Genomic DNA, 26,756 nt, shown 5'->3' on the forward strand with positions numbered 1-26,756 from the left:
AAAGTGGGTAAATTTTATCCTTTTACAATAAAATGGCACAATCGTGAACACTGATTTATAAAGTGTTATATAGATCTAAAAAAAACAAGAAAATGAGTTGATCACTGGTACAAGTAATTCACTGAATGGCCTGTTTTCAAGGCAAGTACTTTAAAGTTCCACTATTTGCACGAAGATTTCATACATAATCCATTCTAATAGCTGTTGGAAAATGGAAGCAAATGAAAAGAAACATAGTTTGATTTAATTCAAGTATTGAATGCAGAAAAGGTTATTCAGATGAATGTGACAAATGAGTTGCACACAGATTATAAACTTTGGGTGAAGGTACTTAAATTTTTCATAGCCATTTTTGGGAAAATAAAGTTAAAAGGAATTTAAACATTTAATCTTAAAGTTGCTATAGTACCATCATATTTCTGTATTTGGATGGATTTTGAAGAAAATGAGGAAAAGAGCCTGACTGTACCCAAATTAAATTGATTTTAAGAAAATTGATCTTGTCACAATGATCCATAACAAGATCACCTGTTCATACCAACAAATAAATAAATTGTATGACTAGTAGATGAAAAATGTAAACAGACATACAAAATTCTCAAAGAATGCCCAGGAAAATTGAAAGTTGAATGAATATTTTCAGAACAGAATGATTGATGACCATCAGCATTAGATACAATAAGGATCTCCAATGTTCCAAAATTTTGGTTATGCTTTGGAAAGCAAGGTCAAAATTGGAGAAGGGAAGATGTACAACTATTTAGATTTAACTATTAAATGTGGAAAGAAAAAAAGTTTTTATTTATCAATATCAGTACAAAATATTTAAAATTGAGGTAGAAAATATTGTTGAGAAATATTTTCTAGCTATGCTAAATGGGATAGTTTCTCATTATCATTTACATTACAAGATTGCAGCACATACTTACAGATCTGGGCTGACCAGAAAATCTTCTGTTATAATCATTTATATTTTGAATAACTTGTATAGACTCTGGATGTTGGTCATTCATTGTAAACAATGGAAACAACAAGGTAACCTGCTCACAAGACAATTAAAATCAATAGTGAAAATTTGCTTGCACATAATCTATTAATTTATCATTAACACCATGTTAACTGTGCTCAACTCAACTTTTGCCTTTAGACTGTAACTTAGAACACAATGGATTTTCAAATTCTAAAAGTTACTGTGTTGTTCACATAATTAACTAAATTGTGGAGGTAAGTTCTGAATTATTAATAATCTTCAAATAAAATAGGAACCCGATGGCATACACACAGTATCCTTATATACTGCAAACCAAGTGGACACTAACTATACATTGCTGTGCAGCAGTGTTATTGGAGATGGCAAATGATGCACTGCATCCATGGGGGTATTCAGGGGTTAGCTACCAAAGAATAGCATTGCTGAGAGAGTTTGGAATAAAAACAAGTACTGTCACAACTTTTTAACTACAAGCCAGCCAGGCAGTCAGTTGGATAGGATCCTCGGATTCTACACTTTGCCCATTCAGAAAAGTGAAAATAACAAGATATTGGACCAATTCCAATTTAAATTTCCAAAGTGACTGACAGGAAATAGGTGCATATTTCCAAGAATGCACAAATGCAATAATGCCACATGAAGGAGGTATAATTATCCCTATTAAGATGCAGCACATAATAAATATTTACATAGGCTTGTTAACAAATACAAGCAACTTTAATTACAACATATTACAAATCTTGAAAGAAATAATTTCATACCAGTCTCAGGCATTGTATATACTGTATCAGCATTTGAATATGCAAATATAATTTTGGTCTCAGTATTTCACTATACAGTATTGGCAACAATTAAATTAACTTTTAATGAAAAAATAAATGGTCCAAACAAATTGTGAATGACACGATATATAAATTTTTGCAATGACAAAGGCATAATTTTTTAATGGGATAAAACCAAATAGCATACACTTAGCAAACAGTAGAGCCAAATAAAATCATGCAGACACAAGCTGTTCGGATATTAACTGATTGAACTCCTTAAATGTGACTTGTGAATGTATGTATAAATGATCTGTCAAGTGCATGAAGAATCAATTGTAAAAATATGAAACAAATTTTGAAAAAAGATGATGAATCTGTTAATAAAGAACAAAGGTAGGTTATAATGTTTCATCAGGGTGTTAAGTTCTGTGAGTACCTGTAAATACAAACTGATAAAAGTCCAAATTTACTGCAAGTGTTAAAGATAGGAATCAATGGGTTGCATCTTAAGTTTAATTAATGGACCAGACACAAAAATTTGCAAATGCTGCAATTGTAATTTATACAAAAATGCTGGAGAAACTCAGCAAGTCATTCAGCTTTTTTATGTAACAAAGATAGAAATATAACAAATGTTTTAGGCCTGAGCCCTTCATCAAGGAAGGGGCTAAAAGAAGCCAGGTGCCTGAATAAAATTGTAGGGGGAGTGAGGGGATGGCAGGAGAGGAGCACAAGGCAACAAGCAATATGTCATCAATTTACCAAGATTTAAACCATTCTGCAAAAATGTTTAAGTACGTACATCTGGGAATAACTCATTGATTATAAAGTCACCACATGTTACGGCACCTTGTCAGTGGACTCCACATGGAATCCAATGGAAATTTGCTGTGATTTCTCCACATTTCACCTCTCATCTAATTCCACGAGAGATGTCTGGAATTGCCCTTGCAGGACACAATGGGCATTCTGGCCAGATAAAGTTGAAGCAAAGAGATATATTTTAATTATTTGTGTTTTTAGTTAATTCTTTTTTGATAGTTTAAAATGAATTTTTATTTTGAATGTCAGAGACATTAAAAAAGCTAAAAGTCATTAAAAAAATTCAGATGGCTTAGTCACTGATTGCTCAGCTCCATTTCACCACACGTGCAATGGAGCAGATTGAGGAGATTTCCCAGCAAAATCTGTATGCAAACCCATAAGAGTATTTTAAACTCAAGGCTAATCAACCAGGAATTAACAGAGCAGTAAATACACAGTGTATGTGCGAATGAGACTGAACAAGTTAGGCCAAGACCAGAAGAGATTTTCAAAAGCTCATTTACATGCAAAACAATTAGAATAGTCGAGACTAGCCATAAAAAGACATGGATCAGAATACAAGCAGAGGAACCAAAGAATTAGTTAACATCACAGAGCTGAAAATAGGCTTGGCACAGATTTGAGGAACTTGAGATCAAATACTGCATGACAAATTATCCATCTGGTTTAGTTTTAAGGAGACACATGAGACTGGATAGAGTAAAAGAATCAACTGGAGGAGCTCATTGGGTCAAGTAGCATCGGTGAGTGAGAAGTCATCAACATTTTAGGTCAAAATGTTTCTTGGAGCCTTGAGAGGGTTTTGACCTGAAGCATCAACATTTTTTCCTCCCCTTCTCCCCAGATGCTACCCAACCAGTTGAGTTTTTGTTTAGTGCAATTAACAGTGATTTGGGAATGGAGTTTGTGACAAGATCAAGAAGACGACCAAAACACAAAGGTATCAAATTTACTTCTCAAAAGATACATTTTTCCAAAAGATCTAATTTTTAAAAAATTTCCATTTTATAGAAAAAAAGTTAAAATATTTGAACCAGGTGCTACTCAGCGTCCTGAGGAATGCACTTGATTAGTTTAAGTGGGCCTGCAGTATCATCTGGTGACAGTAAGAGCAGAGCAAAGAGTAGATAATCTGATAAGTAGCTCATTTAAATTCATATGCATTAGATTAATTTTTGTTTCTGTAATGCAAACATAATGGGATTCAGATGAAAAATCCTCATGAAAAATGAGTGTTGGATTGCAAGCTATTATTTCTGAGAATGATTTTTACTTCTCTAACATTCCAAGCAATCTGTCAATTATACAAGGTCAAAATGAAGGAAGTAGATTTTAAATTCGATGACATTATTTTAAAAAAATTAGGAATTTTTAAATTGTAATTACCTAAAAGTGCAATGAATATTTCATTACACTAACTTAAAAAAAAATACTCGAGCTTATTTAGCATCTCCCACTGTTTGGAGGCTAAATGCTCTTCAAGTACAGTCACTTCAAAGAGCTAGATATCAATAAGACTAATAATCTAAAATTTCTTTCTTTGGCTTGGCTTCGCGGATGAAGATTTATGGAGGGGTAAATGTCCACGTCAGCTGCAGGCTCGTTTGTGGCTGACAAGTCCGATGCGGGACAGGCAGACACAGTTGCAGCGGTTGCAGGGGAAAATTGGTTGGTTGGGGTTGGGTGTTGGGTTTTTCCTCCTTTGTCTTTTGTCAGTGAGGTGGGCTCTGCGGTCTTCTTCAAAGGAGGTTGCTGCCCGCCGAACTGTGAGGCGCCAAGATGCACGGTTTGAGGCGATATCAGCCCACTGGCGGTGGTCAATGTGGCAGGCACCAAGAGATTTCTTTAGGCAGTCCTTGTACCTCTTCTTTGGTGCATCTCTGTCACGGTGGCCAGTGGAGAGCTCGCCATATAACACGATCTTGGGAAGGCGATGGTCCTCCATTCTGGAGACGTGACCTACCCAGTGCAGTTGGATCTTCAGCAGCGTGGATTCGATGCTGTCGGCCTCTGCCATCTCGAGTACTTCGACGTTAGGGATGAAGTCGCTCCAATGAATGTTGAGGATGGAGTGGAGACAACGCTGGTGGAAGCGTTCTAGGAGCCGTAGGTGATGCTGGTAGAGGACCCATGATTCGGAGCCGAACAGGAGTGTGGGTATGACAACGGCTCTGTATACGCTAATCTTTGTGATGTTTTTCAGTTGGTTGTTTTTCCAGACTCTTTTGTGTAGTCTTCTAAAGGCGCTATTTGCCTTGGCGAATCTGTTGTCTATCTCGTTGTCGATCCTTGCATCCGATGAAATGGTGTAGCCGAGATAGGTAAACTGGTTGAGCGTTTTGAGTTTTGTGTGCCCGATGGAGATGTGGGGGGGCTGGTAGTCATGGTGGGGAGCTGGCTGATGGAGGACCTCAGTTTTCTTCAGGCTGACTTCCAGGCCAAACATTTTGGCAGTTTCCGCAAAACAGGACGTCAAGCGCTGAAGAGCTGGCTCTGAATGGGCAACTAAAGCGGCATCGTCTACTGTAAGAGCACTGGTTACACATCTGGCAAATCTGCTTTGTCAACTAACTGTAAAGTAGCTTGCTTATTCCACACCCCCCCCCCCTCCAAACTACCCCACCCCGGGACCTCCCAATTAGGGATCCCTGTAATCTAAAATACTTGAAGGGTAAATTGCTAGCTGCACTCACATACTACCACAAGACATTTTAAATTTAGCCAAGTAAAAACACTAAAATCCCACAATAGAGTATGTTTTGAATCTATAGTCCCTTTTACAATTGCAAGTGTCCCATGAATTAACAGCCCATCAGCCTTTCAAGTGTCTAGTGTGAAAGAAAAATTCTCTCAATGCCAGCATAAGATGATGTCATCTCACGCCAGGGATAGACTGCCTTGTCCCCTAGTAGACGTCGACGTTGCAATCAGGCAAGTGTAGAATGGACAATTGCATTGTGGGATTGAACTGACCCAAGTTTTTGCGTGAGTGCAGGAACATGAAAGAAGAAAAGATTAAAATGGTATAAACTTTGCCATGGGAAAGTTGCAGCGGGAGAGAGGAAATCAATAGCGCACAATTTATAAAGACCATGGGGGAAAAAAGCAATGGCAGACCTGACTTCACAGAATCCGTGCATGCAGCCATGCATACAGCCCTTTCTCTGCAGCACGGCATTCTGGGAGGGTAAGTCCGCACTCCATGGTATTTCTATATTGTGCACCATAGTGCTACCAACTTTCCCACTCTTGTTTAAATTGTATGCAACAGCACTACCAACTTTCCCATGCTGTTTAAAAATGGTCCATTATTGCTATTTATTGTTAGCACTTTCCCACGGTCCCTTATAAAAGTTTATATAGGTTGGCACAACAACAATAGGGGCTGAAGGGCTCATACTGTGCTGTACGTAAAGTTTAATTTTGTTAAAATTAACCATGACTAATTTTGTTTACATACAAGATCATAATACATTGAGCAGGATTTAAGGGAGGCCCATCATCACTTGATGTGTCATGATATCATCGGTAGAAGGAAGAACAGTCCTAACCCAGGGGATGGTTCCTTGCAAGTGTGAAAGTGTTCAGTGTACCAGTTAGGAGTGGTCAAATGTTAAAGCCATTCCTATCCTGGGACACTGAACAGTTGATTTAATGGGATGCAAAAGTGAAAGGGGCTTATGACACCTATGAACACCTATGACACCTATGAACCAGGGGACCACAAGGGAACGGTGAACCACACAGAGATGAAATATGGACAGAGAGTGTTTTCATGCTGGGCCTCTGCTTCAAGGCCAGCTTCAAATGTGAATAAAAATTTTTAATTGGCTGTGTATGCCCTAAAAGACTGCTCCAGCACTGATTTTATGCAGTTGCCACCTGTCATAAATATGTGCCAGAGCAATGGCCGTCTTCCCTACCCATAATCCCCTATGTTTCCCAGAATGGTTCCAGCTGCATGGGGGAATTATGGGTAGGGAAGACAGTCATTGCTCTGTGGCGTATTGAGTTGCTAGCACCGACGAGTGGCCCCGAAGGCCAAAGCACCCCACTGAGGTGCCAGAGTGGCAGGTGGGGCTGTCACAACCCACTCAGCTGCGCCTCAACTCCTCTGCCTGCCTGGCCGCTCCCAGCCGCTCTTGCCCAGAGGGGGTCATGGAGGGAGAGGGATGAGTGAGTGGGAGAGAGGCACGGGCTGGCGGCGTTATCAGCCTGCACCTAGCCAGCTGCTTGCAGCAGCAGTACATTCATGATGCGTAGCAGAGTTCAGTGCTCCGCCACTGACACTAACTTGGAGAGGGTAAGTTTTCTGACATGAGGGCGGAGAATCTCCGCCCTTACGTTAGGATTTTTTTTGCTTTATGAAAGGTTCTTGAGGCAGAGGAGTGACAGATGTCAAGAGAGGCAAGAAAAACTAGCTGGTCAAGTGGAGAAAGATCAGTCACACAAGGTGAATTGAAGCTGCAGACATAAATTCTACGTAGTCTCTTATCACGTCCTTTTTATTGGTCTGGATTCTGGGACTTTCTGATATATCCTGCTTCAGCCTTTTTTGCCTTTTCCTTGAAGGGCTCAAGCCTGAAATGTTGGGAATATATCTTTGTCTCCTATAGATGCTGAAATCCTCCAGTATTTCGGTGTTTTAACTACAGTCACAGCGTCTGCAGCCTATGGTGTTTCACTGAATATAAAGATTGCCAGTGCTGGAATCTGATAAGTAGAGAAGGTGAGAATGGTGGTAAACAGAGAAAACAGATGGAACCAAAAGGGAGGGATTCAAAAAAAGCAGGGGAGGTGGAGGTAAAAACAGAAGGGGTACAGAAGAACAGCAGTTCATGACCTGTAATTAGAAAATTCTGCATTCATACCATTGGGCGGTAGACTGCCCAGGCATTTTATATGTTGTTCCTCTCGTTTGCACCTTTTCTGAAACTCCACCTTTCTAGATCTGTTTCCATTTCAGGAGATGAGCTATATAATGACATTCACTACAAACCCACTGACTCTATCATTAACTCGACTATATCTCCTTCCACCCTGTCTCCTGCAAGGATGATATCCCCTTCTCACAGTTCTCAGCCTTTACCATGTAATGAGGCCTTCCATTCCAGGACATCTGAAACATTCTTTTTAAGCAATACAGCTACCTGTGACTACTGTAGTCAATAGACACATCTCCCACATTTCCTCCATCTCTGGGAGTTCTGCTTACCTTTCCCACCCAAAAAAAACAAGGGATAGACTTCCTAGCCTCACCTTTCACCCCACCAGCACATCATTTTTGCCATCACCACATACATCGACATCCATCCTACCCCTTTCTGGCTTCTGCAGGAATCACTCTCGGTGATTCACTTCTTTGCTTATCCCTCCCACCCACCTCCCAATTACTTCATTATCTCGCAATACACTTCCTGCGGTTGCAGGAGAAGGTAACACTTATATCTCTTCCCTCACCACCACCAATGCATCTGCTTAGTGTCCTAAGCAGTCCTTGCACATGAGGCAAAGATCCGATGCACCTCCTCTAACTTTATCTTCAACTGCATTTGGTGCAGCACATCCACATTTTGTCCACAATGCAATTCAACTCCCCTTCCCATTCCCACACTGACCTGTCAGTCTACATTTTCTCTACTGCCAGAATGAGACCCAATGCAAACTTGAGGAACAACACCCCTCATTCTGCCTGGGTTCTCTACAGCGTACTGTTATGAAAAGAGAATTTTCTAATCTCAGATAATGACTCCCTTCTTTCTTCTTCTGTACCCCTCCTGCTCATCTCTCCCATTTTTGTCCCCCTTCTCAACCACCCCATGTATTCTCACCTGCCTCATCTTTGGTTCCATCTCCTTCACCCATCTTCCCACTGGATTGTTCTGCCCTCTCTCTCTTCCCCTCCCCCACAAATGTTCCATCTAGTCTCTCTTTATACTACTATTTTCACCTTCTCTAGTCATCAGACTCCAGCCTTCTAATTACCCAATCCACACTGTAGGATTTGACTTCCACCTGATCTGTTTGTTTTTCTTGACTCTCTCCTTTAGTCTGGCATTTGCCTCTCTATGTCCATCATATTGCACCCACATTTGGTTTGCCAATCCTGCCTTCATACCCTCTTTACACTGCTTCTGAACCAACTTTCCTCAATCCTAATGAAATTTCTGCTTGAAATATTGATCATTCTTTTCGCCCATTGATGCTGCTTGGCCTGCCGAGTTCCTCCAGCAGACTGAGTTCGGTTTCAGTTTCTAGCATCTGCAGTCACCATTTTTAAAATAAAAACTTTTGACCCTGAATACACATGAAATAAGAGCATAAATATGTGATCTTGTAGTCTGTGATTCAAATTCTGAAGGTTACATCATGGGTTGTAAAGAAATTAGGAAATGGATAAGGAGCAACTTTGTTTATTAAAAGCTCTTGGACACTGAAGAGTAATGGCCCAGAAAAATCAGGTCATAAAGTTGGGGTGGAGACAAGAAATATTAAGAGCAGGAAATTACACAAGTTACTTGTGAGAAGGTACGTAGATCCCCTAATAGTTTCCATGTGGTAACATGGAGAAATAATGGGAGAATGTTGTAAATGTACACCGATAATGATTGGGTATTTTAATCTAGATACAGCCTGGATAGGCAAAGGAGGCCCAAATGATGAGTCTCTGTTTTAATGATTGAAGTCTTTGTATCAATTTCTGGCTTAAGAATATTTATTCTTGATAATCAAGGGGTTAAATTTTTTTTATCATGAGTTGTAAAAATGAGGTTCCATTCAGATCATACATGATCTTTATATGGAGAGTGCAGGCTTGCATTGATCTAATCCATGTGATTTGTACCCTACTCTCTAGTACTGCATTCTTTATAATATCTCTACAAAATGTTTGAAATAGTTTTTAAAAAGTTGCTTTATGGTTTGTCTACAAGAATTTTTCATTGCAACCAGATGCATTGGACTTGAGGTAAGCAGCTTGCTTTGCCATTATATGCTCAATTTGGGTCAATAAATCAATAATTTTCACACATGATAATTCCGCAAAATATTTTGATTCTGATTCAAGTCCAATTCCAGCCAAAGATGACTCAGCTGCTCTATTAAGAACTTCACCTCAAAGAAATGTAATTCAAGAAACCTTGATACAAGTTTAAAATATGCAAATTATTCAACACAGGACAAGTATCGTATAACTTGTACAAGCATATTAGGTAATTTACGAGTTATTATTTGCCAATGTTCTTGTAATTTGGACATTAATTGCCACTTGGAAACCGTTCCATACTTTAAGAAGTCTTTGAATTTTTTTTCCCCCTAATACTAATACCAATTGATAGGCTGTGATCCAAAGTGCACTCATTCTGACTAAACATCTTGGGGTTCAAAACTGCATTTGGCTGCTCTTCATTCAGTCAATGAACAGTTCTAAACACAAATTTCCGTTGTGGAGAGTGCAAATCCACAATGTACTTTGAGCTCTCCCATCACCTGCTTCAGCTGTCTGTCAGGCCAAAGACTAAAATCAGTATTAATTTTTAGGCAGAAATAATCTTTGGTACTTGCAACCAAAATAGGAAAAAGTAGGTCCTTTTAATTTGCTAAATCTTGCCCACATACTCCCCCCCCCCCCCCACCCCCCGCCGACTAAATTCAAGTTCAGCAAGTGATTTTGCATAAGAGAAAACTCAAAACTCCAAAGGAATTTAAGGAAGTCACTTTAAGGCCAATATTTTCAGAGATACTTCATCATATTTGTTGCTTTTAATTTCTGAACATTAATTCATTTCATCTATCCAATCTGGGATGTCTGAACAACCACAAAATTCAGTTAAATTTACATAACTATTGCAAAGCTATCTTGATGAGAGCAAGAGCTGCATCAGCATTTTGAAAATGAGCAGGCACTTAAATTACTTTGAAAAACTAAAGATTGATGGAAGATTCATCATTGCAACAAATTCCTTTCCATTCCCATCAAGACAAGAACTTTATTGAAAAGTATGAGTGTATGCCTCCTTATCCTAATAACAATCTCTATTTTAAACACTGGTGCTTTTAAAAAAAAAAGCCAATTTTTAACTGTTTCATTAATGATCTTCAACCATTAAAAGTTTAGCTGATAGTGTTTTTTTGAATATTTTATTTAAATTTTCCATACATATATTCAAGTCAAAATACAAGATAATAATTCCATTATACAAGATGGTTTTAGAAAACCCTCCAAAATAGATAAAACCCACCAACCCTCCCCCCCAAAATAGAAAAAACCCACCAACGCTCCCCCCAAAAATAGAAAAAACCCACCAACCCTCTCCCCCAAATAATAACTCCAATAAGGATAGAAGAAGAAAGAAAAATACAAATAGTAAAGAAAAAAGAGCAGACCTGATTGTCAAGGGATCACCGCCTTTCATTCGATTCTAACTTTTTTCAGTTTTATTTGTTCCAAGGATTTAACGAGGTCTCACAAGATTTAGGGAAAGCCCATTTATAAATTTCTACCTAGAATATGTGAATATGAGCACCAAACTTTTAAAAATGTATCATTTATTTCTTAAGTTATATGTAATCTTCTCAAGAGGTATATAGTTATGAATTTCTGTGTGCTATCTTTCCAAATCTAAAGGAGAATTTGATTTCCATGCAACTCTTATACATTTTCTTACAAATGTTAATACAATTTTTACAAATTCTTTTTGATACAAATTCAGTTTCAAGTTTGGTCTACCCTACCCCTGAAATATTATCCAGTAAAAACATTGGTTCCTATGGAAATTCAACTCCTGGAACTTGTTCCAAAAGAGTACCAAACTCTATTAGAGACCAATTTGGACTTGACCATGTAGAATGTTTTAAAAAAAGTACCAATCTTTAAAACATTGACCTGAAAGATCTGACTTCAATCTATTTAATTTTTATTGGATAGAATATAGTTGATATAAAAAAAATTACTGAACCAATCTATATCTAACATTTATTGTATTTGTCATACTATCTTGTCATAGATAGTATGATAGATCAACTTTTCTCCCCATAATAATATTTAAATCTGTTTCCCATCTCTATCTAGATCTATGAATTCCTTGCTTTTCAGTTCCTTTTGCAATAATGTATACATAGATAAATTTCTTAATAGGTATATTACAAAGTCTGAATTTCACTACTTTTAGGTAATAACAATGTTGGACATAGTTTATCTCATAAATATGTTTTTATATAACAAAATATTGTATTATTCTGTATCCCATATTTATATTTTAATTGTTCAAATGACATTAAATTTCCTCCTTCACAACAATCTTCTATATTCCTAATTCCCTAAGAAAACCAAATAGACAAAAATTGATTATTCATTGTAAATGGGTAAGTCTATTTTAATTTAAAGGCATTTTAGATAACACCAGGTTCCTCATTCACATTTCAATATTTACTTTATTCCATATATTAATCAAATGTTTCCACATGGAATTTCTGTCACCAGATATCAATTTTTGTTCCCATTAATATATAAACTCTTCCGGTGTCTGCTCTCCAATCTTTTCCATATCTATCTTATTAATCCATGCTAGGGAAATCTCATTTGTGTTGCCTTATAGTAATCTTTAAAATTTGGAAGTTGTAGACCTCCTAATCCAAATTTCCATGCTAATATTTCTAAAGAAACCCTCAACATCTTGCCCATCCAAAGAAATTTTCTTACATATTTAATTCCTGTAAAAATTTCTGTGGTAAAGATATAGGCAATGTTTGACAAGGTAATGCACTCTAGGAAATATATTCATTTTAATACAATTAACTGTTCCCAGTAATGTTATTGGCAATTCCATCCATTTTTTTCTGTCTTCTTAAATTTAATTTAAATAAATTATTTAAATTGTTATCTACTTGTATCCCTAAATACTTTATTCCATTTATTGGCCATCTAAATTGGGTATCTTTTTGGCACTGAGTATAATCACCTTTAGTAAGAGGCATACTTTTATCCCAATTTTCTTTATAACCAGATATTATCCATTATTCTTTTAATCTTAAATATAATTTACATAGTGAGCTTTCCAGTTCTGTAAAGTAAATTAAATACATAATGTGCAAATAAATTAATCTTGTATTCCCTTGGTTAATTTTAAAACCTTTAATATCAGGGTCAGATCAAATCAGTTCTGCAAGTGGTACAATTGCTAAAATAAATAAAGCTGGAGATAATGGACACCTTTGCTTACTAGATCTAGTTAAAGGAAAAGGTGCAGATATCTGTCTATTTGTTACAACTTTACCTTTCGGTCCATTACATAATGCTTTAATCCAATTTGCCAACATTTGTCCCAACCCAAATTTTTCAAGCACTTTAAACACAAAGATCCATTCTAATATCTCACATTTTTTTAGTGGCATCTAAAGCCACTACTAAACTCAAGTCCCCTCTCTTTTGTGCCAAATGTATTATACCTAATCATCTGGTCACATTATCCGTTAATTTTCATTTTTTTAAACAAATCCAGTCTGATCCATATTTATTAACTTCGGTAAAAATTTTGCCAATCTATTCGCTAATATCTTTGCTACTATTTTATAATCTGCATTTAATAATGCAATAGGTCTATATGATGATGACATTAAAGGGACCCTATCTATTTTTGGTATTCCAGTTATCATTAGTGTGGTAAAAGATTCCAGTAAAGTATGCATTTCTACTACCTGTGTTAATACCTCCATGAAAGAGGGAATTAATAAATCTTTAAACCCTTTATAAAATTCAGACGGGAAACCATCTTCTCCCAGTGACTTATTTCTTTGTAATGAGCTCAATGCTTCCCTCACCCTCACCTTTTTGGGGTGAAGGGGGCACCCAGTTCTTTGATCTTCCAAATTTAATTTTTGTAAATTTATTTGTAACAGAAAATTATCTATTTTATCATAATTTCGAGAGTCTGATTGATATATCTTTATATAAATTGTTTGAAATTTTCATTAATTTCTTGAGGTTTATGTAATTAAGATCAGTTTTAGTTGCAATAATCATTCTCGATATTTGTTGTTTTTAACTGCCATAAAAGGACCTTATCTGCTCTATCACCTAATTCATAATTCTGTTTAGTTCTCATTATCGCTTTCTCTGTTCTATGTTTGTAAAGTATTATATTGGTTTCTTATTAAGTCCTCTCCATTTCGCCTCATTAATTTGTCTTTGTTTTCTAAATTTGTTATCTCTGCCTCCAATTGTTCTATGTGTTTCATATAGTCCTTCTTAATTTTAGAACTTATTATTTGACCTCTTAAGTATGTTTTCATCGCATCCCATAAAATAATTTATTAACCGAATTAGAGTTGGTCTCAAAAAAAGTATCTTATTTGTTCTCTAATAAAAATCACAAAAGTCTTTTATTTTAATAACATAGAAATAAATCTCTATCTGTAATTTGATTTTTCTTTGTTCAATATTGTTATTGTCAACAACAAAAGAGAATGATCAGATAAAATTCTTGCCTTGTAATCAGCTTGTTGGATTCTATCCTGAAGTTGTGCAGATATTAAAATCAAGTCTATCCTGGATTAAGAATCATGTCTATTTGAATAAAAATAAGTCTCTTCCTCTTGGATGAATTCTTCTTCATGCATCTATTAAATTTAAATCATTCATTAATAGCAATGTGGCTTTAGCTGCTTTCGTCCTTGTTATTGCTTTTGTTGATCCATCTAAAATTGGATCTAAACAAAAATTAAAATCCCCACCTATTAATATATTGTCATGTGCATTTGCTAAGTTAAAAAATGTTTCTTGTATAAAAATTTCATCATCTACATTTGGTGCATATATATTCATAAGTATCCAATGTTCCAAAAAAAATTGACAATGTATCATGACACATCTACCTGCAGGATCAATTACTACATTTTGTATTTTAACAATAAGAGTCTTGTTTATTAAAATTCCTACTCCGCATGCTTTTGGATTAAATGAAGAAGCTGTGACATATCCTACCCAATCTCTCTTTAGCTTCTGATACTCTTTTTTTTCCCCAATTGATTTTCTTGCAAAAAAAGCTATATCTACTTTCATCTTCTTAATATGTGCCAATATCCTTTTTCCTTTTCACCAGACTGTTAAGCCCATTAATATTAAACTTAAAGTATTCAATATTTTACTCATTTTGTATATACAAAATTGTTTTATCTTTATTTATAAAAATCAATTTCAAACAATACTTCCCTTTCACCTCTCTCCTTGCACTTCCTTGGCATTTCAAACCTTTATTATCTATCATGCTAAGGCGTGTCCATCTCGTCAATCCAAAAGGAAGGAAAAATGTCAGACCTTTTTCAATATATAGTTATATAATCCAATAATATTAAGAATAATAGTAGAATAAAAATAACAAAAAACCCTATAAATGTTATTTAAATAATATAAATTAAGCCCTCCCCCTTCCATTTTACGGGTTGTGGCTCAAACCACAAATACACAAAATATTCGATAGAAGTCAGTCCATAACACCTCCAACAGCCCCCCCCACCCCAGCCCCCCACATCCCCAGATATTCACTGTAATACTAAGTCCATTTTTCTTTTAAAGGAATAAAGTAAATAGAAATCAATCTTTATTAATCAAAAGAACTTCTTGTTCCTACTTGTTGTGCCGTCCCCCTGTTCAGCCTCCTGCAGAATGATCGGTAAAGTGTCAGCATATTCTTGTGCATGAACAAGAGTCTGTAAAGAATGATTTACACCCTTTGCACAAAGATCTTGAGAGTCGTAGGATGGCTTAGAATAAATCTATAACACTTTTTCCACAAGGTATTCTTTACTGGATTAAATTCTTTTCTTCAACAGTTCAAAACTTATATCCGGATAAAAGAAAATCTTATTTCCATAATATTCCATTGCACTATTTTTCTCTTTAGCTTGTTTTAATATTTTTTTCTTTGACTTGATAGCAAAGAAACTTTATCAATATAGATTATGGTTTTTGATTGGGCAATGGTTGCGGTCTTAGAACATTATGTGCTGTTTCTTTTTCAATAACATCTTCAAATTAATTTTGTCCAAGAACTTCAGGAATCCAATGTTAAAAAAGGCTATTATATTGTTCTCTTCTTCACCTTCTTCAAGACCAACAATTTTGATATTGTTTCTTCTACTAAAATTCTCTAATTGGTCTACTTTCTCACACAATTGTTTATTTACAACAGCAAGTGCATCCTTTGAGTTCTCCAATCTGTCCTGAACCATTTCCATACCAATTTCCATATTTTTGACTCTTTCCTCCATATCTTCAAATCTTTTTGCATTCTATAAACTATTTCATAATATTTCTTTGTCTTTTCATCTGATTTAAAAAAAAATATTTAATCTTACTTGCTTCAAGTCTCTCATTAACATTAATGCTTCAGTACTTAACCCCTGCGGTCTTGTGTTTTAATTTTGCTATCTCCTTTAGTAGCAATAGGTTGCATCATTTCTTCTTCTTCCTCCTTTTGATTCTCTTCATAACCTTCCTCGCTGGCCTGAAGTTCAGTCTCATATTCTCCTTTTGTTGGTAGTATTTCAAAAAGGCTAACTTCTCCACCAACTTCTTCATACGCTTTTGATCTGTGGATGCATGACGTCTCAAGCATGCGTAGTACCACTTCTTCATCCTCGTCGACATCTCTCTGTAACTGCAACTGGGACGGTAATGCAAATTGTTTAATAGCTGCCTTAATTGCCTATCATTTGGCTAGGATCTTGTGCCACAGTGCCCAGATCCATCTTTGTGGTAGGCCTTGCTTCTTATCCTTGTCGTTGTCATTTTTCTTGGTACATTCCCAACAGGCCAGTGACGATTTTCCCCCTCTTCAGTGACATTAAAAAAAAAATACTTTCTTTGTTCTTAAACAGTTTCCAATACTCTGGTTTTGGTCTCTGCCAATTTTACACGTTTAAAAAAAACCAATTCCTAGGAGAGTCGGAATTCCACTTCCTGACTACCTCATTATGTGACGTCCCCCCTTAATCACAGTGTTTACTTTGATTTGTAACTGCTTGGATAACAAAGCAGTCTGTTACCAAATGCAGCAAGATTTAGGATTATAAAAACTCAGTTTTTTCCTTTGAAAAATCATTATGTGAGTACCTTTCCCACACAGTCTACTGTGGTTCAATAAGGCTGAACACTACCACTTTATCAAAATCATTTAGGAATGGTAAAAAAAAATGCTAACCTAGCCTATGATAGCTGCATTACATGAATCTAAAGTCTATTTTTAACCTTACCACTTGTCTACAAATGGGGCAATTGACTGCTCCCAACCAAGTTCCATAGGTCCAATATGCAACAATGCAGGATCCTAGGAAAGAAAAAAAAGATGAATTGTAAAATGAATTAGTCTGAAATTATTTTATAAATTTCCATATACATTTAGCACAAAAATACAAGCCACATGCTGTTAGTTCTAGAAATGTTTTCCTCTTCCTTGTGGAAAATTTTGTAACATTATTTCTGGCCTTAAAGGGATCAACTGTTAATGATTAAATTATTATTTTCTACTTACTAATATCAATGACATCATTATTAAAAGCTTCAGTATCAGGAACAGCAAATGATTAAAGATTCTCTGCCAGCTGCCTATACAATGGATGGAATGAGTTGTGTGGTTTGGCTTATATCACCCTCTGCATTTGGAAAAATTACTGGCAGGCAGAGACCATGGAAGCAAGACAGGGTAGTAGGCCAGATTAGAGGAAACAAGGAAGATAAATTACTTACAAGGGAATCACAATCAAAAGCAATAATCATGGCAAAAATTTATTTAAAATTGTGTTGTGCCACACACTTGTTCTGAAAGGCAGGATTAGGCTGGATAACTTTTTCAACAGATTCAGACACAGTGGGCTATATGACCTCCTCCTGATGTACATCTGAAGTTCAAATTGAAAAATCTAACCCAAAAATTGAAAAACCTTTTTCCAAATGTCTAATGTAATAACCACATACCACAAAAAAGGTGGCCACAGTTGGTTTCAACAGGAAATGCAGCCAGTTGTAAACAGACTGGGCAGGACATGTCTGTGTAAAATTGGTGTCGATTGCTTTCAAATCCATCCTGTAACATTAGAAAGTGCACATTTAGCAGGTTGGTGTTAAAGATCTGGATTTTCACAATGTAATATTTTAATCAAATTTTCACAATGTAATATTTTAATCTCATTGCTTCATTCTACATTACATAGAAAATTACAGCATAGTGCAGGCCCTCCAGCCCTCAATGTTGTGCTGACCTATATATTCTTACCAAAACAAAAAAGTACTAAACCCTTCCTCCCTTATAACCCTCTATTTTTCTTTCATCCGTGTGAATGTCTAGGAGTCTCTTAAATGCCCCTAATGTATCAGCCTCCACCACCATCCCAAGCAAGGCATTCCAGGCATCCACAACTCTTTCTGTTAAACAAGTACCCCTTCATTTTGTAGAGATGTCCATGCCTTGGGGAAAAGGCACTAGCTGTTCCCACCCTGGGGAAAAAGGCGCTAGCTGTCCACCTTATCTATGCCTCTCAGAATCTTGTAGAGCTCTATTAAGTCTAGTCTCATCCTTCTTCACTCCCAAGAGAAAAATCCCAGGTCTGCTAACCTTGCCTCATCTTGGTAAATCTCGTCTGCACCCTGTCCATAGCTTCCACATCCTTCCTATAATGAGGTGATCAGAATTGAACACCATACTCTAGATGTGGTCTCACCCAAGATTTATAGAGTTGCAACATGACCTGTCGACTCTTCAACTCAATCCCCCTATTAATGAAGCCCAGCATCCCATTGGCCTTTTTAACTATCCTATCAACCTGCACGGCAACCTTGAGAGATGTGTGGATTTGGACCCCAAGGCCCCTCTGTTCCACCACACTCCGAATATTAAACCTTTACTCAGCCTTCTGATATGACCTTCCAAAATGCATAACCTCACATATATCTGGATTGAGCTCCATCTGCCACTTTTCCACCCAACTCTGCATCCTGTCCATATCCTTTTGTAATCTATGACAACCTTCATCATAATTCACAACTCCTCCAACCTTTGTATCATCTGAAAATTACTGACCCATCCTTCTGCTTCTTCATCTAGGTCATTTATAAAAAATCACAAAGAGCAGAGATCCCAGAACAGATCCCTATGGAACTCCATCAGTCACTGACATCCAGGTAGAACAGTTTCAGTTCACTACTACTCTCTTCTTTCTGCATGCAAGCCAATTTTTTATCCACACAGCCAAGGTTCCACAGTTCACAAACTTCTTGAGTTTCAAGTCTCTCATGGGGACCTTGTCAAATGACTTACTAAAATCAATATACACCATATTTACTGCCCAACCTTTTTCAATTTCTTTTACTGCCTCAAAAGCCTCATTTAAGCTCATGAGGCACAACCTTCCCTTCACAAAGCCTTGCTGACTATCCTTAAGTAGACTGTACTTCTCCAAATGCTTAAGTATCTTTTCCAATAGTTTGCACACCATTGACATAGGACTCACCAGTCTCCATGACCTTTTTTTAAACAAGGGACCACATTTTCCATTCTCCAATCCTCCAGCACCTCACCTGTTGCCAATGTCCCAGCTATCTCTTCCCACAGCAACCTGGGCTATAATTACATCCAGCCCTGGGAAAATATCAATCTTAATGTTTTTAAGATCCAACACTTCCTGTTCCTCAATCTCAACACCATTCAGCACACAAGCCTATTCTATTCCAACCTCACTGTGATCAAGTCCTTTTCTCTTGTGAAAACTGAAGCAACATATTCATTTAGGACCTTCCTAACCTCCTCCACCTCCAGGCACATTTTGCCTCCTTTATCCTTAAGCAGCCCCTCATTCTCATCATCCTTCTGTTCTTCACATACAGAGCTCTGGTGTTCTCCTTTATCCTACTTGCCAAGGCCCTCTCATGCTCGCTTTGAGCTCTCCCAAGTCCTTTCTTAAGTTCCTTCCTGGCTACCATATAATTCTTACCTGCTTCCTAAATCTAATTCATGCTTCATTCTTCCTCTTAATAAACTTCCTCAACTGTTGTGTTATCCATGGTTCCTTTTTCCTACTATTTTTTCCCTGTCCTAGAAGGACAAACCTATCCTGAACCCAGTGTTAATGGTCTCTAAACTTGCTCCACATTAGTTGCATGCTTTCTCCCATGAACATCTGTTCCCAATTTACTCTCCCTAGTTCCTGCCTCATCCCATCATAATTAGCTCTTCCCCAATTAAACACTTTCCCATTTTGTCTGTTTTTATCATTGTCCATAGCTATGCTAAAGGTCAGTGAGTTGTGGTCACTCTTACGAAAATGCTTCCCAATGAGAGGTCTGTCAACTGATCAGGTTCATTACCCAGTACTAGATCCAGTAAGGACTCTCCTCTTGTTGGCTGGTCCACGTATTGTATCTTGGGCACACCTGACAAATTCTGCCCCATCTCTCCCTCTTGCAGTCATGAGGTGCAGTCAATATTTCGGAAGTTGATGTCTCCTATAACCACAACACTATCATTCCTGCATCATTCCAAAATCTGCACCTTTTTCTGTTTCTCAGTGTTCCAAGGGCTATTTGGGGGCCTAAAGTCTAATCTCAGGACAGTGATTGGTCCCTTCCTATTTCTGACTTCAACCCACCAACTCAGTAGACACACCCTCTGTAGCATCCTCCCTTTCTCTAGCTGGGATACTATCCCTGACCAGTAATGCTATTCCACCACCCCCCCCCCCCACCCCACCCACCTCCACCACCCCTTGGCTCCCTAAACCCAGTACCTGCACCAGCCAATCCTGCCCTTCCACCACCCAAGTCTCACAGCATCATGGTCCATGCACTGTTCCACGCTCTATCTCCTTTATTCCTAATACTCTTAGCATTGAAATAGACACATTTCAAACCCTATAACTGACTACACTATGTTTCCTCCCTTGCCTGTCCTTCCTCACAAATACAGTACATCATGCTTTTGATCTTCTGCCCTATTCTCCGCACTCACATTCTGGTTTCCACCCCTACCAAACTAATTTAATCCTCCCCAACAACTCTAGCAAACCTGCCTGCCAGGATATTGGACCTTCTACAGTTTAGATGCAGCCTGTCCTCTTTGGACAGGTCAGACCTTCCCCAGAAGAGATCCCAATTATTCACAAATCTGAACCCCTGCCCCACTCTTTAGCCACACATTCATCTGCCACAACTTCCTATCTTCATGGTATATGGAACAGGCAGCAATCCCAAGATTACCACCCTTGAAGTCCTGCTTTTCAGCTTCTTTCCTAACTCCCTATATTCCCTCCACAGGACATGATCCATACTGCTAACTATGTAATTTGACCCCACATGAACCACGACATCTGGCTGCACGCCCTCGCACCTGAGAATACTGTGGACTCTATCAGAACCGTCCATGACCCTGGCACCTGAGAAGCAACCTACCATCTGGGAGCCTCAATCATGTTCACAAAACCTCCTATCTGTTCACCTAACTAACAATTTCCCAGTCACTTTAGCTCTCCTCACCCCTTCCCGTCTGAGTCAAAGGCCTAGACTTTGCACCAGAGATGTGACCACCATCATTTGCCCATGGTAGATAGTTTTCCACCCTCCACCAGCAGTATCCAAAAACGATATACTTATTGTTGAGGGAAGCAGCCATTATTTACTTGCTAAAAAGTTACAAACTATTTTTTGCAATGTCAAATGTATAAGTATATTGTGACAACAGATTTGTGGGTTAAAGCTTTGGCAAATAAACCTGCAGGCTGGCATTAACTGGAATGAAGTTTAAACAATTAATTTCAATCTGTCAAATTAACATCTCTAATATCCCTTTCCCTACTAAGATTAAAAAATGTTGTTCCCACCACTGTTCAAAAAGATGAGATTACCCAATTTTTGCTCACCATTTTCATTTTAAACTATAGCAATAAGACCACTTAATTCATAATTGGATAATTCTTTATTTGACCTTTTAATTCCCTTGTAGTGGGCTGAGCGACTGCATGGGTGGAAAGGCCAAATCGCCGCAACAGTCAGCCATCCCAAGATGGTGTGGGACCTCCTTCACTACAGAGAAGAAGCCCGCGAATGATGCCACATGCAAGCTAAGGGAACCCCCCCCCCCCCCCCGCTTCTGTGTGCCACACCACCGCCAAGGAATGACGCAGCAACACGCTGAAGTCACTTCCAGAAGCCGGCACATATATCACTGGAAGTGGGTGTTCCCAAGGGACAATGCAGCAAATTCAAATAATAAAGTCAGTTTTTTTGGTTCACCCTTGTACTCTGTGGACATCTCTTCCATTCGTGGCACTGCTGCAGCAGTCACTACAGTTGTGACCTAGACCATTCCAATGTCTTGGAACCCGCATCGAACACATCAGAATGCAAGATTCCACTACTATTACGGTCACAATGGCTGAGACCAACATGGTGGGTGTGCATTTACTGCCCTTCTGGGCGAACCAGCCCAGGAACTGGCTGCAACTGGCTGAGTCCCAGTTCCACATCAGGGGAATTGTCTCAGAGGATGCCAAGTTCTGGCAGTTGGCAGCACTCTGGATGCCACCACCACTGCCAAAGTAAGCTCCTTCGTGGAGAGTCTTCTAATGGAGTGCAAGTATGAGCAATTCCAGCGGTTCCTCCTCGACTCCCTAGAACTCAGCCGGCATGAGCTTGCTATTCAGATCTTAAAAATGCAGGGGCTGGGCAACAAGAATCCCTCTGAGCTCATGTGGCCCTAGTGGATGGGCATACAGACAGTTTCCTCTTTGAGGCCCTGTTCCTCTCCAAACTGCTGGTACACGTTTCCTCGGCGGTTTCGGACATGGATTTCAGCACCCCACAACTGGTAGCCAAGGAGGCAAACAGGCTCTTCTACATCTCACAGCAGAGCTCCATCCACGTACAGCCAGTCTACACCGTCGCCACCACCATCGCAACCAGCCTGCCGTAAGCCCCAACAGTGGCTGTGACACAGCAGAAACGCGACAGGTGCACAGAGAAGCACAGTGAATACTGTTTCGACCAACGCCGATGGGGCCGGAACGCTCAGGGGTTCACCCTCCGTGATAATACCCCACTACCAAACCTAACATGATGACGGGAAATGGGCAAGCTAGCCGCCAATAATGGCCTTGGCGGTTGGTGCTCTGAAAGGCCTACTCTACTTCAGAGGCCAATGGATGAAGAGGGACTTTCTAGTCGATATGGGCGCAGAAATCAGCCTTGTCCCACCAACACATTGAGGCCAGACATAACCCCAAGGGCCTCCCCCTGCAAATGGCCAACTGATCCTCCATCCCAAGATACAGGACCCGCCTGGTCACCACCCACATCGCAGACACGGTCTTCCAGTGAGAGTGCAAAATCGTGGCTGTAGGACAGGCACTACATGGAGCGGACATCCTATGGGCACACACAAACTGCTGGTGGTCATGACGAGAAGGCAATTAGTGAATGCTACAACATTCCAGTCTTTCCCCCTCACCTTGTGGCAAAGTTCCTTTCTGCCGTTAGGGATCCACACCCTGGACCGAGATGAGTACGCCTGCCTACTGGCCAGGTACACAGCCTTACTGGCCCCAAACTTACATGACTCTAGCCCGCCACATGGCATGGAGCACCACATAAAGACCGCTGGGCTATTAGTGCATGCACAGGCCTGGCACCTCCCGCAAGACAAGCTCCAACAAGCCAAGGCCGGGTGTGCCACCATGGAGGAGCTGGGGATCATCCGTCATTCAAACAGCTCATTCCACATGGTGCAGAAGGGCTCTGGTGGTTGGTGCCCATGCGATGACTACAGACGGCTGAACGAGGCAAAGTCCCAGACAGATACCCCATCCCACAAGTCCAGGACTTCTTCATGAGGCTACAAGGCTGCCGAGTTTTCTCCAAAGTGCACCTCATCAAGGATTCCACCAGATCCCAGTACACCCCACTGACTTTCTGAAAATGGCAATCATCATACCCTTCATCCTTTGAGTTCCTGCGGATGCCCTTCGGACTAAAAAATGTGGCCCAGACATTCCAGCAACTAATGGACATGGTTGGCAGGGATCTTGATTTTATCTTCGTCTACTTAGACGATATCCTCATCGCCTGTCCCGACGCCAGCACTCACAGGACGCATCTGACCCTCCTGTTTGACAGACTGCAGCAGAGCGGGCTCACGGTGAATCCGGCCAAGTGCCAGTTCGGCTTAGAGACAATAGACTTCTTGGTACACCACATCACCCCAGAGGGAGCGACGCCATTGGCCGACAAGGTAGGGGCCATTCAAAATTTCCCCAAGCCAAGCACAACCAAAGGCCTGCAGGAGTTCCTGGGGATAGTTCGCTTCCTACTGGGAGTGGCCACTCTCATGCAGTCCCTATTCGACCTTGTCAAACTCGGCAGCAAGATCCTCCAGTGGACACCGGATGCCACAGAAGCCTTACGTGCCACAAAAACAGCACTGGCAAGGGCAAAGGGTGCTGGCGCACCCAGACTCGACCCCCCCCTGGCTGTTACAACAGATGCATCAGCCAGTGCAATGGGCACAGTGCTGGAGCAATGGTGCCTTTTTGCTTTCTTCAGTAAGCACCTTCGAACGCCAGAGGTAAAATACAGCTCATTTGACCGCGAACTGTTGGCCCTGTACCTGGTGATACGGCATTTCCAATACATGCTAGAGGGAAGGGTTTTCGCCACCTACATGGACCACAAACTGCTAACCTACGCACTCAGCAAGGTCTCGGACCCGTGGTCGGCGAGACAACAGCAGCACCTCTCCTACATCTGAGTATACCACAGACATTCACCACGTCACAGCCAAGTCCAACACGGTGGCCAATGCGCTGTCCAGACCCATGATTGCTGCAACCTCAGGGGGGCTTGACATTGTCCAGCTCGCCAAGGACCAGACGAAGGACACAGGATGTCCAGGCCATCACCAGTCTGAAGGTCAGCGATTTCTACCCCTCACCATGAGGCCTGTCGTCTCCACAGTTTTTCCCAGACTGCGACCTGGTGATGATGGATTTTTGACCAGATCCATGGCCTATCCAACTCCTCCATAAGGTCTATGGTCCATCTGCTGTCCGACAAGTTCGTGTGGCATGGCCTCCACTGAGACATTACCCTGTGGGCCCGAATCTGCTTACTGTACACCAGTGCACAAATCCCCATTCCAGACTTTGAGCTGGCGAAACGCTAGTTCATGCATGTCCACGTAGACATTGTCGGCCCACTCCCTGTGAGCCAGGGAATGCGGTACTTGTTCATGACGACTGACTGTTTTACTGCTGGCCGGAAGCAATACCTATGCCTGTGTGTGACATGGAGACGTGTGCCAGGGCCTTCCTATCCACCTGGGTCACGCACTTTGAAGTCCCAACCCACATCATCTCCGACTGAGGGGCACAGTTCACCTCCTTGCTCTGGTCCAACTTGACTAAATTCTGTGGCAGTCAAGTACACCACACCATTGCCTACCATCCCTGAGCAAACGGCCTAGTCGAGCATTTCCACTGCCACCTGAAGGCCGCCATGAAAGCATGGCTGCATGGGCCGAACTGGGTGGAGGAACTCCCGTGAGTACTCCTAGGCATTTGCACGGCACCAAAGGAGGATCTGTCAGCCTCGTCTGAAGAGATGGTGTACAGTTTTCATTCACTATTCCTGGGGACATCCATTTCAACCCGTCCACAGCCCAGCACCTTCGACGTCCTCCAGAAGTTGAGGCTGCAAGCAGGTGAACGCCCCCCTGCCACCTTATTGACTCAGCTCACCACCCAGTCATGACCCCACAGTCCTGCAGTTCACCCACTACGTTTTCATAAGGAGAGGTCAGTAAGGAACACCCCTAGAGTGCCTGTACAAAGCCCTGTTCGAGGTACTAGAGAGATGGTGTCGTATTTACACTGGACATTGGTGGCCAACCAGACAGATTCACAGTCGACCGCCTCAAAGCCGCGCACCTGGACTCCAACCTGCCAGATATGGACCCTCAGGTTAGATGCAGTGGCCAACCACTCTGGGGGTGGCAGTGATTCGATGGGGTGGGGGGGGGGGGGAATGGTGGTGGTGTAGCAGGCCAAGCAACCGATGGATGGGCCAAATCACCACTACAGTTGGCTATCTCAAGATGGTGCAGACCCTCCTTCACTACTGAGAAGAAGACCTTGTGAGCTTAAGGGAACCCCCCCCCCCCTTCCATGTGGCACACCGCAGGCCAAGGAGTGATGCAGTGACACGCTGACGTCACTTCCAGAAGCCGGCACATATATCACCGGAAGTGGGTGTTCCCCATGAGGCAATGCGGTGAATTCAAATAATAAAGTCAGCTTTTGGTTCACCCTCGTACTGTGTAGACGTCTCTTCATTTCGTGGCACTGCCACAGCAGTCGCTACACACTAATATTATCGTGGCTCATTTCCATTCTCTGACAATCTGGGAATGTTTTGCATGGTTTATACTCTAGCCAAACCATTGGTTTCTCAATCAATCCATTTACCCAAAGTACCATCTATAGATTCCTTCCATTTTCACTTTTTCACGACTGCCTCTTTCCTCAATATGGTATCAGGATTGGATAAATCAAAATTGTACTTCAATTAAACATCAAAGAAAGAAGAATGTTTATGTGTTTATGAAAATTCTTAACAGGATATCCCATCACAAATTGCTGCACAATTGATGAATTAACTTAGGTCGAAAATTCACAATTATGTTGGTTGAATGAGTTGGGCAAAAGGGCCATTTCCAAGTTGCATAGTTCAGAGTCCAAATCACATCAGTTTGGATACAGGAAGTTCCTATTATGTTGCCCAGTTTTTTTATAAGGAGAAACAAAGCTTTATGCTTTGATTAAAATGAGATCTGTTATATCCACTTAAAGGAGAGTTAAAACTTCAGTTTAATATACCTCCAAAAGGTATAGCAATCCCATGCTGCACAAAAAAATTTCATCAACATGATTTAATTATTGATTCAGCTACAAAAGATTTTTCTGTGATAAAATGTTGTTAAAATGTACCAATATGGTGAAATGAATAATGAATGAAAATCTTACCTGAGAATTTAAAGCCTCAGCTTGAAGATGTTGTCGGAGCTCCCTCACGCGTTCCTGGTTCTCAGGGTGGATGTTTTGTTGCTCATTTCTACAAAAAGTAAATGGAAAATTAGCTAGAA

At 40.1% G+C, this 26,756-nt stretch overlaps 1 protein-coding gene across 6 annotated transcripts in view; it reads right to left on the minus strand.

The window, feature by feature from the left end:
- rnf170 (ring finger protein 170) overlaps positions 1 to 26,756 on the minus strand; it is a 38,402-nt gene that overhangs the window by 2,748 nt on the left and 8,898 nt on the right. For 5 of the 6 annotated variants that reach the window (XM_069925897.1, XM_069925896.1, XM_069925895.1 and 2 more), the window contains exons 3-6: positions 26,638 to 26,725; positions 17,552 to 17,660; positions 16,831 to 16,904; positions 930 to 1,040 (exon numbers count right to left, since the gene is read on the minus strand). In XM_069925897.1, the coding sequence (XP_069781998.1) occupies positions 930 to 1,040; positions 16,831 to 16,904; positions 17,552 to 17,660; positions 26,638 to 26,725 (382 nt within the window). The remainder of the gene's footprint in view (positions 1 to 929; positions 1,041 to 16,830; positions 16,905 to 17,551; positions 17,661 to 26,637; positions 26,726 to 26,756) is intronic. The other variant, XM_069925901.1, reaches the window with a different exon arrangement.

The sequence above is a fragment of the Narcine bancroftii genome, chromosome 3 (assembly GCF_036971445.1).
Source record: "Narcine bancroftii isolate sNarBan1 chromosome 3, sNarBan1.hap1, whole genome shotgun sequence".
Lineage (NCBI taxonomy): Eukaryota > Metazoa > Chordata > Chondrichthyes > Torpediniformes > Narcinidae > Narcine > Narcine bancroftii.